General features: G+C 36.4%; 1 protein-coding gene across 1 annotated transcript; it reads right to left on the bottom strand.

The window, feature by feature from the left end:
- Window positions 1-2825: 2825 nt before the first annotated feature.
- LOC125196879 (cytosolic sulfotransferase 15-like) lies at window positions 2826-3946 on the bottom strand. The gene has a single exon (XM_048095539.1). The coding sequence runs from the start codon at window positions 3926-3928 to the stop codon at window positions 2924-2926; it is 1005 nt and encodes a 334-aa protein (XP_047951496.1). The 5' UTR covers window positions 3929-3946; the 3' UTR covers window positions 2826-2923.
- Between the last annotated feature and the right edge of the window lie 8702 nt (window positions 3947-12648).

Here is a 12648-nt window from a genome sequence, read left to right as displayed (position 1 = left end):
TACATCCTTATGGTTTTTTATATCAAATATATTTTTCATATTTTGAGAAAAATAATATGGGTCGTGCATGGCACGAGGGTGATACAAGTATATACTAAAGCTCAAAATGGCTGGGAACCCCATACCTCCACGGTCCGCCACTGCCAATATCCAATGTATGTGCGGATATTATAACTTTGCAACTGCTTCACTAATTGGGTTTGCGGTTGAAGAAAAGTAAGGGAGGTGGGGAGTTACGTAAAAGTGACCTCCTGCGGCTGCTAGTATATGTATCGCAAACTATTGGAAAGAGCGAATAAAAAAGTTCTAAAAATATTGAAACCTAATACTCTCTTAGATAAGTAACCACAAATTTTTCGGCACGAAATTTAAGGAAATGAGGTTTTGGTAGTAAAGTGGAAAGTGAATAAAGTAAGAGAGTTAATAAAGTAGAGAGAAAAAGTAAGAGAGAGAACAAAAAAAAAAAGAGTCACTTATTTTGGGACGTCCCAAAAAGGAATATGAGTCACTTATCTTGGGACGGAGGGAGTATCTCGTAATCAAGCGGGCTGGCTCGATTGGACCAATTGCTTATCTGGTTGCAATTTTTTCAGCCCTAATCCTCTAAGTTTAGCGGGTTATTTGGCCCATCTTATTGAATTTAGACTGAACTGACATCCCTATGCACTATATTTATTCACATATAATCTTTTGAACGTTGAATCAGCTTCCAATGATCATGTCAACTTTAGTTGGCCGGAATTTTGAATAAGTGACGAGTATATTTGTAATGTTAATCTATTTACCTATAAAAATATTGCCACGAGCATCGTTCAATATTGAGCCCATTGATAATGTTAAAATAGGCTCAAACATCGTTATCCCTATTTTATGTGGGACCAGGTGTATATAGCTAATCGAATAATAATCAATAAGAAGGGATAACTTGTAAATATTAAATTGCGACTTTATTAAAAGTGTAATTATTTTGGATAACAGGGATATGGTATGTTGATAACTATTTTAAATTAATAATTGATAATTATGCCAATAATCTATATTGTAGATGTTAACTGAATGTATCTGTATGTCAACTAAATATAGTTGACATACGTATGTTTTCTGTACACATGTAAATATAGATGTCAACAGAAGACATAGTATGACATACAAATGTCTTTCGTATTGACATTCATAGCATAAGTTGTTGATATAGTTGCCAGTTATCAATTTAAGATAGTTGTCAATCTAACATGACCCTTGAATAACATATGTACTTTTAGTTTACCAAATTATACCGCCTTTCATCATATAAATATAAAAAGGGTTAATAATGATTTAAATCATGAAGCTTTGTTAAATTTTAGTTTGTTCTATAAATTTTGAAATTAAAATATTAAAGCATGAAGTTTCAATTTTTCTCAATTATCTTATCCATGCATAAAATGATGTCTTTTAATGATATTCAAAATGACGTGTTTCATTATAAATAAATATTTTTTTTTGCATTTCTTTATTTTCTCAGTTATCTTTTTTACTTTATTGAATATTATCATTTTTAACATTACAAAAAGATGTCAATTTGTATATTGATGTGACAATTAAAAAAATTATATTGAAACCTTATGATTAATATTTTAATTTCAAAATTTATAGGATAAATCAAAATTTGTCCAAATTTCATAATTTAAATAATTATTATCACATATAAATAATAGTATTAAAAAGTGAACCGACGCAACTATCTAAATTTCAAATTTCAATGAGTAATTAATAGGAAGGCGTCTCTCGTGGATACGAGGGTACATTGCAAAGGTTGCAATAGTTGATTAAAAAGCCATCCAATAATTAAATACTACGTGGGGAACAAAGAATAGTCGCGTAATAATGCAATTTTTATTATATAATAAATTTGCTGTTAAGAGCTTTTTAAAAAGTAAACGACCATTAATAAATGCACCTCATTTAAATTTTTAAAAAGACATGGTGGGTATAATCACCTAACATATTAACGCCAATAATTAATACATGTAGAGTGGTGTTGACATTATGATATTCCAGCATTTCCAGAAAATAGAAATGCCATTTACACTATTTTGGCTGAAATTACAAATTTCACGTTCCATCCTTCGCTTTCAAATCGTCTAGGTCATATTGTTAATTCATTACCAAGTAGATATATAATGACGAAAGAGATGTATACAAATGACTGAACGTCTAGGAAGTTTCAATAAATCCTTATTCCTCGAAACGAAAATAATATTTATAAAATTAAAATTATAGTCAAAACAAACATCCGCTATTTATAAACATTTATAAAATCCTAAAAACTTAAAAAAAGAAAACTAAACAAAAGCTATAAAATTAAAATTGAACCCAAAAAACAGTATATTGTCTTTTACGACAATATCCACCGTCTATCATTGCGACATCATGTTTTGATTTCTAGCCCGATTCACAAGCACCATGCGAATTTCAAGTAATTCTAACATAGAACGTTTTTTTGTACATTTTCGGCGTCGCCGACGTCTATGAACTACATAATGACTCAATTAGTAAGGCCAAATTCAAACGTAATCTATTAAAAAAATCTTCAATCAACTTGACCTGCTTCAACGAAAACCCAGGCACAACGCCACAACCCACACACGGCAAGAATCTGTTAACTGATCCAAATTTAACCCGATCCCAACATGAACCAAATTTTCGTGTTCTTATCCTATCAATCCGATAAGGGCACGAACACGATAACGATATAGATTGACACTAATTAATCGTTAATTCACGCGTGTTACAATGATCCGAAAAAGAACTAATCAATTAATGTGGTGTTTAAGAATATAACACGCTAGAGAAAGAAATTCAATTTATTTAATTTGATTATTATATGATAGAGGATACACCGATACAACATATAACAATATGAATAATGTATGACACTTAATCAAATCTTGAAGGACAGACCAGAACCAGCTAGGTTATGGTCCATGATCTTGCTCAATCTCTCCACCATTTCTGGTGTGAAATGGTTCACCCAATCTCCCACCACACCTTTCCTAAACAAATTCTTGTTCTCAAAATCAACAATGGCACCCTTCCCTTTCTTGTTCACTTCCAACTCCTTCATCTGCTCAAAGCTACACATCTTTGCTATTCCCTCCACAACCCCCTCTTCCTCTTCCTGAGCACTAAAAGGAAACCCTAAGAAATCCGCGAGCTTCCTCAGTTGGAAGCCCGCGTCTTCTTTCACATCCTCATACCTCAAGAACAAAACCTTGTTAGGGTTTCTTAGGCTCTCATGCCAATACCCTAACATGTGGTCCCAGTACGGGCCGAACCCTATGGTTCCCCGACAATACATGTCGAAACCCTCTTGGATCGACAACGGGCCAAAGGAGTCGGGCCTCAACTTACTCATAAAGTGCCATATGGAAACAAATGTGTCAAACGGGTTCCTCACCATGTATACAATCTTGCACTGGGATTCCATGACAGACTCTGGCAAGGCCCCTAGTGGGACATGGGTCCCCACGAGGCGGGGCCTTGGCAGACGCGACATGTCAGGGATCTCCTGGTTTGCAAATAGTTTATACTCGAGGAAAGGGACCAGCACATGGGGGTTGGAAGTGAGCAAGGGGTGGGTGGTCGAGTCGTGGGCGTAGAGGCACCTATTGGCGATTGCGAAGCACAGCGCTTTGAGCCACGTGGTGCCGGACTTGGGGATGGTGGAGACTATGATATCTGTGTCTTCTGCTATATAGTGCTTTTGCATGGAGATTATGGCATCAATTTCTTTTGGTTGGCACCAAAAGTTTTGGTATAGATAGATATTTGAAGTTCTCCACCCTCTCTCTTTTGGGAGTGTGGTGAGCAATTCTCTGCATTCTTGGCTTACTTCATCTGATGATGGTGTGTTGGGTTGGTTTTCTATGGTTTTGGTGATGCCCATTTTCCTAAGATTTCTTGATTTCTGTGTGATGCAAAATTCAAGACATAGGGACATGTATTTATAGTACTTAAGTAGTACTTTATTAAATCGTGTGGGGTTAATTACATTAAAGATTAAACGAGCTACTTTAATCAGTCATAAATTCACATTGCACGAGAAATGTGTGAGTGGCTGGAATAAAAGAAAAAGAACTAAGTATCCGATAATATATACTCCCTCCGTCCCGAATAAGAGTAGCACTTTTCCTTTTCGGTCCGTCCCCGATTAAGAGTAACACTTTATTTTTACCATAAATATTAAGTAGGTTCCACATTCTACTAACTCACTTCACTCACATTTTATTACTCCTATAAAACTAATATAAAAAAGTGGGTCCCACATTCTACTAACTTTTTCAACCAACTTTTCTTTACATTTCTTAAATTTCGTGTCCGGTCAAAGTGCTACTCCTAATCGGGTACTCCTAATCGGGGATGGAGGGAGTAACTAATTTAGAAAACTTTTACACGTAAATTATAGAATTGATTGTAATAGTATGAACCCAATCTCATCTATCACGACCAGTTCAAACTTTTAAATAAAACTATGGATCTCTTCGTGTTCATATAATTTGTGATAATATTTGGAAAAAAAAAAAGATGTAATTGAGTTCTTGCGAAAGTAAAAATGATCCCAACAAATTGCCCGAATTAAAGTCTAAACCCTAATTCAAGTACTACGTACAAACGTACGATTTGGAAGATTGTTCACTTTTGATTTCAAATCTCTATACAACCTATACAACCCAATCTTGAGTTACTGTTTAGAGTTTGAATATTACTAATAATTATGCAATTTATTTTATGCATTATTGATTTAAAAGTGGTTTGTGAGTTTTATTTTCAAGGAGATCTAACCACTTCAACAAAAAAAAAAGGCTTAAAGTGTAGCCTGTGCACATGCAATGTCATAGCATTTTAATAAAGTACTAATATTCAATAGATATAAAAAAAAATATTACTCCAACATCAACTAATGCAGCAAAAGTCATCGATTACGTAAAATTACAACATCTCCGAACATCCATATTGTTAGGTTTGGTATACTGAAAAGCATGTTTCGAGCAAGTTTCGCTCGAATAGAATCTTGCTTGTATACGTAAAACTCTATAATCCACTTTTAACCCGATTCAGTATTATTCGAGCAGTTTCGCACGAATAGAATCAGTATATTATTACATTGTGTTTGCTTGTGCATTTATAAGATGTTTTATAAACATTTAAATGTATAAGAAGCAAAGAAAGTCTAAGTCTTTTGCTTAGTAGACTAGTTGTGGGCGTCGTCCACTTTAAGGTAACACAGTCGGTTCTATGCAATGCTTTGCAAAAGAAAAAGAAGAATTTCACAACCCAGATAGGCTTAGACTACCTATCGTGAAAGGTTGCAATGTCAGTCCGATTATTTCTAAGCCTTACTGAAACAAGATGACGTTGGTGTGGTATAGCACTGAATGGATCTAACAGCAAGACGTGTCTTTATGCTATCTACTGAAAGACTAGGTCTTGATAAATAACTATTTCTTAATCTACATACGTTAGCATTGAGCATACGGTATTGATTATGCACTACTTTGACTTATCAAATGGTGCGGGTTTTTCGCAACCCAATAATCCTGATATATTGGGTAGTGGTGATTAATATCTAGCGGTGCTAGGATTGCTATTATGTTGAATCGTGCGCGAGGTGAGTCTCGTTTGATAATGTCCTCAAGAGGAGCTCGAACAAGGTTTTATTATTCGGGAAACTGGCCAGTTGGAGTTTTATTACTCTATGAATAATAAATAAGTGTTTCTTGCTAAGTCCACTCTTGGAATTAATAAGATGTTAATTAATTAAGTCCATAACAGACATTAATTAATTAATGGACATTTATATCTTAAGCGCGGGAAATAAATAATATAAATAATGAAAACCCGGATTACTTGTAATTTCAGATTTGGATGGGGAGTGCAATATTACTTCTGTAGTGGCTGCTCGTAATATTCCAATATAAGTTTGTATTAAATTGTGGGTTTAATTTAATTAGTAAAAAAATAATTGGGGGAGCCCATATCCAAAACCTTCCATAGATCCCTGACTGAGCCCAATATGAACTTAATATAAATAGGAGAATAAATGAGACAGAATTATTATTATTCTCATAATATAATTTTCGTTCCTTTTCTCTAAAGGAGGGCGAAATTTTTTATTTGATTTTCTCCTCCGTGATAATTTCAGCTCCTCCTCCGTGAGGAATTTCTGTCTTCTTTATTCGAGTCCTAGTATTTTGATAAGATCAGCCCACCCTGATATCGAGATACAGTTCGGGAACCAGAGAGAAGATCCGTGGTCTAGTATTGAAGATCATCACGTGGAGAAGGCGCGAGCAATCGACGATTCTTTGGAGAATCAAATCGGTAACTCTAAACCATAGAATTCATGTTTAGGATTTACTTTTTCTAAGCATGAATTATTTGCGTTCTAGCATGCAATTATCTGTTTAACATGTGAATTGATTAATCACATAATCGGTCAAATAAATCCATGTCTGATTTATTTGTTTTGTACAAGTCTTTCACTGTGCAAGGGGCACCAAACCCCAGCACATATAACCACGAGTTTGTCACTCGGTGATTTAGTACGGCACCTAAAATCATCATTTTAATATACTAATAATTTAGTAATTTAGAAATGTGCATTTCAAGATATTTACACCATTCTATTTACTTGGATCATATATATTCATTGCAATACTATTAGAAAATAAAAATAATTGAAACACGTCGAAATGAAACTTGTCAATTTCTGAAGCTCCTATAATAACAAGATAAGTAATAATAAGTGGAAATAAAAACGAATTAGACAAAACCGAAAAAATAAAAGTGAGCCGACCGACTACTTGACTAGCTAGTCCATGGGTCTCAAAAATAAGTACTCCCTCCGTCCCACAAGAGCATTCATAGTAGCTTTAGGTCAGCCATAGGTCAGCCACTCTCTCTCCCTACCACGTCAGCAGCACTAAAAATTCACCTGCCACATCAGATTTAGGCCAGCCATAGGCCAACCGCAATAAAAATAATTCAAAAAATACTACATTTACGGAATTAAAATTACGATTAAATTACGGAATTAAATTTACGACACATATACGGAAAAATTAATTCATTTCATTAAAAAAAAAAAGTACAAAGATTAAAAAAAAATACATGATTTTTTTTTAAAAAAAAGGGCTTCCACACACGAGCCCCGCCACTCTCTACTCCTCGTCGTCGCCGCCGTCACCCGGGGTATTTGAGCCCACGTCGGAACCCCCCACCAGTGCCCTCAAGGCATTCAAATCCACCCGCATGTTCTCGAGCATCGAGTGGAGAAACATCTTCTCCGTGGGGTCAGTTACGGCCTTCCACTCTTGGAAGACCTTGTACATCCGTTCCTCCATTTTTTGACGCGAGAATGAGGTGTACTCGCGTGTGGGGGGGTTGCCGAGATGACCTCCTGGGGGATAGGGGGATCCTCCCCACGCTACCCGTTGCGCCCGCTTTTGTCCAACCGGGCGAGGGCGACGAGCAAAGGATGGAGGGACGGAAACTCCTCAGCATCCGGGGGGAGGTCGTGGGATCTGCGCCGGCCGTTGCCGGCCAGAGTCGCCGGAATAGTTCGGCTCTGCTTCTTCGGCCACCCAGCGTCGCACCCCGTCCGGAACTTCTCGGAGTCCTTCAGCAACACATAGCATTCCCAGAAGTTGAAATCCTTATACTTCCCCGCCAAGAGGAACCGACTCTCCGCTATCCTCCGGCAGTCCTCCTCATTCTGCCCACTAGTGAGCGACGGAGGGCGTTGGCGCACAACCCCGAAAAAAAACGGCCGACCGCGGCCCCGATGCGCTCGCACCCCTTCCGGCACTCCTCCCCGCTGTAGTCCTTCCTGCGGGAAGCGGGGCTCCTCCCGTGAGGCAGCTCGACCCGCCTCACATGTTGACGACCAGCCGGTTGTTCGTAAATTAGCGGATCATCGCACACCGTCAACCACGTCTTGGCCACCCCGGTGACTCATCCTCCGTCCACTTCCTCCGAGCGGGGGTGTCGTCAACATCGGGCTCGCGACGACTCACCTTGACCGTCTTCTTGGCCTTCCCCTTCGTCTTCTTCTTCTTCTTCGCTGCGGCCCGACCCCGCTGGAACGGGAGTGTCCGGATCCCCGAGATCGATCCCCATGTAATGCAATGACAAAAGGTCATCGCCAGTGAACTTCCGTGTCTCCACTTGGGTCGACGTGTGAGACGAAGCGGTCAAAAAATCCAGAGAGGGACGATAGACCGTGTCCCCCCCCGGTCCCCCCTGCACTCCCAGGACCCGCATCCCGGGGCCGCATCCCTCCCTGCCAGACATGCATCATCCCCATCATTTGATGCATCATCTGCTGCTGCATCCGGGGCATACCTCCCTCACCCCGACCGCCATTGCCGGCCGCGCCCCTGCCGCCCCGACATCCCCCATGGCATCCCCCCGGCATCCCCCCCGCGCTCTAGCCATCATCCCCATCAACCGATTGCAAGGGACGTTAAACCCCGGGCCCATCTGCCCGCCCCATCTGGTCCCATCCAGATCCCGCGGGTACCATGGGAGTCTGAGATCCACTCGTCACTGGACCGGACTCGTTGTTGTGATCCATCGCCGCTCGATGATGCTCTTGTACAGTAAATTTAGAGAGAGAGAAACTCGTTAAAACAAGTGGTGCAAATGAAAATGAAATTAAAATCGCGTCTATATAGGTTTTCAAAAATTTTATAAAAAAAATGAAAAAGGGCGCTGGCCGAATCAGGCCGGTCGGCACGCCACAATGGCGGCCAGCGTATCGGCCAGCGCCAACCAATTGGCTAGCCCACGCCGATTTTCTCGCCGATTTCGGGCTGGCCGCTTGCAATGGTTCGGCTAGCCGATTGGCTAGCCGGCATTGTGGATGCTCTAAAAGATATCACATTTATGGGATAACACGAGATTTTAGAAGGTTTTGTTTTGTGTGTTAAATGGAGAGAGAAAATATAATTTTTATATTCATGTGAGAGGGAATTTTTTTCCAAAAAGAGAAATGTGACATCTTTTGTGGAATAAACTAAAAAGGAAAGTATGCCATCTTTTGTGGGATGAAGGGAGTAGTACTTATAAGATAACTAGACAAGATGCTAGGAATTGATTTGTGTATAAATATAGTATTTCAGAAAATTAATGTACAAAAAAGATAATTTAAAGTATGCAAATTACTAATAGCATAATTCTATTAGGTTTCGTTTGGTACATGGAATTGGAATTGGAATTGGAATTGGAATGTGTGTAGTGTGTGAAATCTGTGAAGTGTATGTAGTGTGTGAAATGTGTGAAGTGTGTGTAGTGTGTGAAATATGTGTTGTGTGTGTAGTGTTTGAAATGTATGAAATTGTGTAATGCGTGAAATGTGTGTAGTGTGTGAAATGTGTGAAATATGTGTAGCGTGTGTGAATATTTGGAATTCCACTACTTTTGATATGGAATTCAAATTGTGGAATTGGAGGATTTGGAATTGGAATTCAATTCCAAATCCATGAATTTTTATAATACCAAACAATGGATTTGGAATTGAAGGCTTCAATTCCAATTCTACACCTCCAATTCCGTGTACCAAACGCGGCCTTAATATTTTAGTTACCAAATAGCAATAGGTAATTAGTAAAATAATTTAAAACTATAAAGATCCATAGACATGTATCAAGGGGAATGTTATATTGCTAACCTAATATATACTTAATTGCTAACTTCAATTAAATAATAGCACATTAGATATTCAAATCAAGGGCTTAGATCATAGCCCTAGAATGTAATGCGATAAAAAAAAATGCCAATAATGGTATTACGGTCAATTTACAATAAATTTGTTATAACTAACTTTTGAAAAATATCCCATAACTTTAAAACGCATATAACTTTCTCGATTTAAATTATTTTTTCGCACAACATATATCAAATTAAAGATAATTTCATAAGGATTCTAACGAGATCTCACTTGCATATGTTCCGATTTAAAAATTTGAATTTTTTTAATAAAAATTTTCATAAATTTCGTTAACAGATTTATATCAATACACGACACATAATATGTCAATACAATGCTTGTACTATGTCAATATGAAATTGTATTGACATTGTCATGTCTTTGTGTTGATGTATTTCATACAATGTATTGACATTATATTTCTAAATCCCAATTTGATAATTGCTATTAGCTTTTTAATATTAAAAATTGAAAAACGAAATTACACATGGCAAATTGTAGACCACAAGATTTCTAAAATCTTATGGTCTTAAATTAATTGTAGTTAGCAATTAAATGATGAGTTATCAATTGATCACTCTCACATGTATCTTGTATTAATAGTGCATTTTATTTCATTAGCTATTTTACAAACAAAATTAGATTTTTGTACTAATAGATTTGCTTTATTATATCGTTTTACAATTCTTATTTTATTATGTCCTTATACTAATGTATTTTGATTGAAGATGTTTTATACTTTTATTTTTATTTTGGTTGAATCTTTATTTAACGAACTTCAGAATTTAATTTATTAAATCTCTATTTTTTCTATGTTTTTAAATTAATTCCGTTACATTATCGATTCAAGAACTTAAAAAAAAAAAAATATTATTGATATTTCCCATTCACAATTTATAAATTTTTTAATCTTTCAGTAATTTTTAAGTCGATATTGCAACAAAATTAATTTCAAAATAAATAAGTAACTACTAATAAATAAATAAATAAATTTAATTAGCACAAAAAAGTTTATTAACTTTTATGTTGCTAAATAAATATCTAACCAAAGAATCTCTTAAATAAAAATTCATTGATACAAAGACCTAATAAAATAAAAAATTGTAAAGAGTCTGATGAAACAAAATGCATTAGTATGAAATAAAATACATCAGTACAAGGATTTCTATATACTTTGCTTTGCCTACACTTTAATTATAACTTAAGAGTGATCATAAGTAATTTAGTTCCTAAATACAAGCATATTGCAAAATTTAGAAATATAATTAGTGGAAAATTATTTGTAAGTAATGGTTTATTTCATTCTTTCAAACATAAAAGCTGTAGCGGATAGATAGATTCTTAAATACTACTCCATATGTGATTAGCGTGCGTTGAGTATATATCATCACTTTCCTTATAAACACAAGTAAGCCCAAAATCTATTTTACAAATCTAGAACGGCTCGCGCTCTCTCTCTTTCTCTATCTGGTTTATCAATTAACTTTACGGAGGAAAAAAAAGATATTGTTAGTATGTCTTGAATCTGTATAGTTTGCCGCTAGTTGAACGATAAGTCTATGGCACATAACTCTGTAATCTAATAACAATTTGAATAACATCTGTTCTCTGTTTCTGCCCGTGGATGTAGCCAACACAACAATGGTGAACCACGTAAATTATGTGTCTCTTTACGTTTCTATTTGTCTCAATTACACAATTGCTCTATTCTGTCACAACAGCTGCCATCATTGATTACCTAGTTAATTAGATCATCGAGCATTTCGGTTCGGTTCTCAATTTTTGGAAAAATGTAGGAGTCGGTTAACCGACTAAACGGAACCGACCGAATTCCGCTTCTGCAGTCCTTCACATACGCAATCGCATCCCCTAGGATCGAGGCTGTGTCCAACCACATCACCAAACTATGTTTGTAAACAAAATCCTCCAACGTCCTTGTTGGTCACGAATGGCTTTTTACACAAGCCACCACTCTGAGTCATCGGCCTCTCAATGAAATTATCAATGTTACGTAGTATCAAAAAAGACTATGCTATTAGAAGAGAAATTCGGTCACATTGGTTACCTTGGAAATGTTAGGGACTAGTGCACGGAGAGCGTAAAGCCTGTCAAATTATATCACCTATAACAAAGCCCACGTGCCTCTCGAATGAACCATATATCATATCGTTCTTAAGGCCATCTCCAACCATTCACGCCAAACTCAAACCCATTTTTGAGTATATGTCACACCAAAAAGTAGTTTTATTCCAACCATTTACACCATATTTATGTTTACACCATTTTTGAGTATTTGTCTAACAAAATTTTGGAGTAAACACCATATTTGGTCTTAATCCATTCAAAAACCCAAAAATGGGTTTGCGTTTGGTATACGATTGAAGAAATTATCTACACCAAAAATGAGTTTTGGTGTATGGTTGGAGATGGTCTAACAAAGTCCACAACTACCTTTCTTCTTCTTCTTTCTAATATATATATTTCCGAGACTCTTTTAAAGTTTTAAACTACTTTACGTTTGTTCACAGTTAAATTTATTTGGAGATCTCTATGTTTAATCACAGTTATATTTTTTATTTACAGAAAGAGAACGATGAGTTTGAACTATAGATCTCTTTCTTTGTCTTTTTTATTCTTGTAATTTAATTTAGTATCAGATATTAAGCATCATATTATTAATTGTAATTGTTGGAATCTATGCGGTCAATGAACTTTGACCAATTATAATTTTAACGAGATATTTAATTTTGTGAAATTAAATAATATAGCGTCGATCTACGTTCGGAGTAGATGACCGTGGTATATTCATTTTCTCAAATCCGATTCCCGGTGAGTGAGAAATAAGGGATTAAAGTTGTGCAAAATTGCAAACTTAATGAGCTATGAGAGAAGCTTAG

The sequence above is a fragment of the Salvia hispanica genome, chromosome 6, assembly GCF_023119035.1.
Source record: "Salvia hispanica cultivar TCC Black 2014 chromosome 6, UniMelb_Shisp_WGS_1.0, whole genome shotgun sequence".
NCBI lineage: Eukaryota > Viridiplantae > Streptophyta > Magnoliopsida > Lamiales > Lamiaceae > Salvia > Salvia hispanica.
Note: the sequence above shows the minus strand (reverse complement) of the source record. Positions and strands in the feature narration are given on the sequence as shown.

Coding starts and splice junctions, on each gene's coding strand:
- LOC125196879 (XM_048095539.1), bottom strand. CDS start 3,928: ATGGGCATCACCAAAACCATAGAAAACCAACCCAACACACCATCATCA.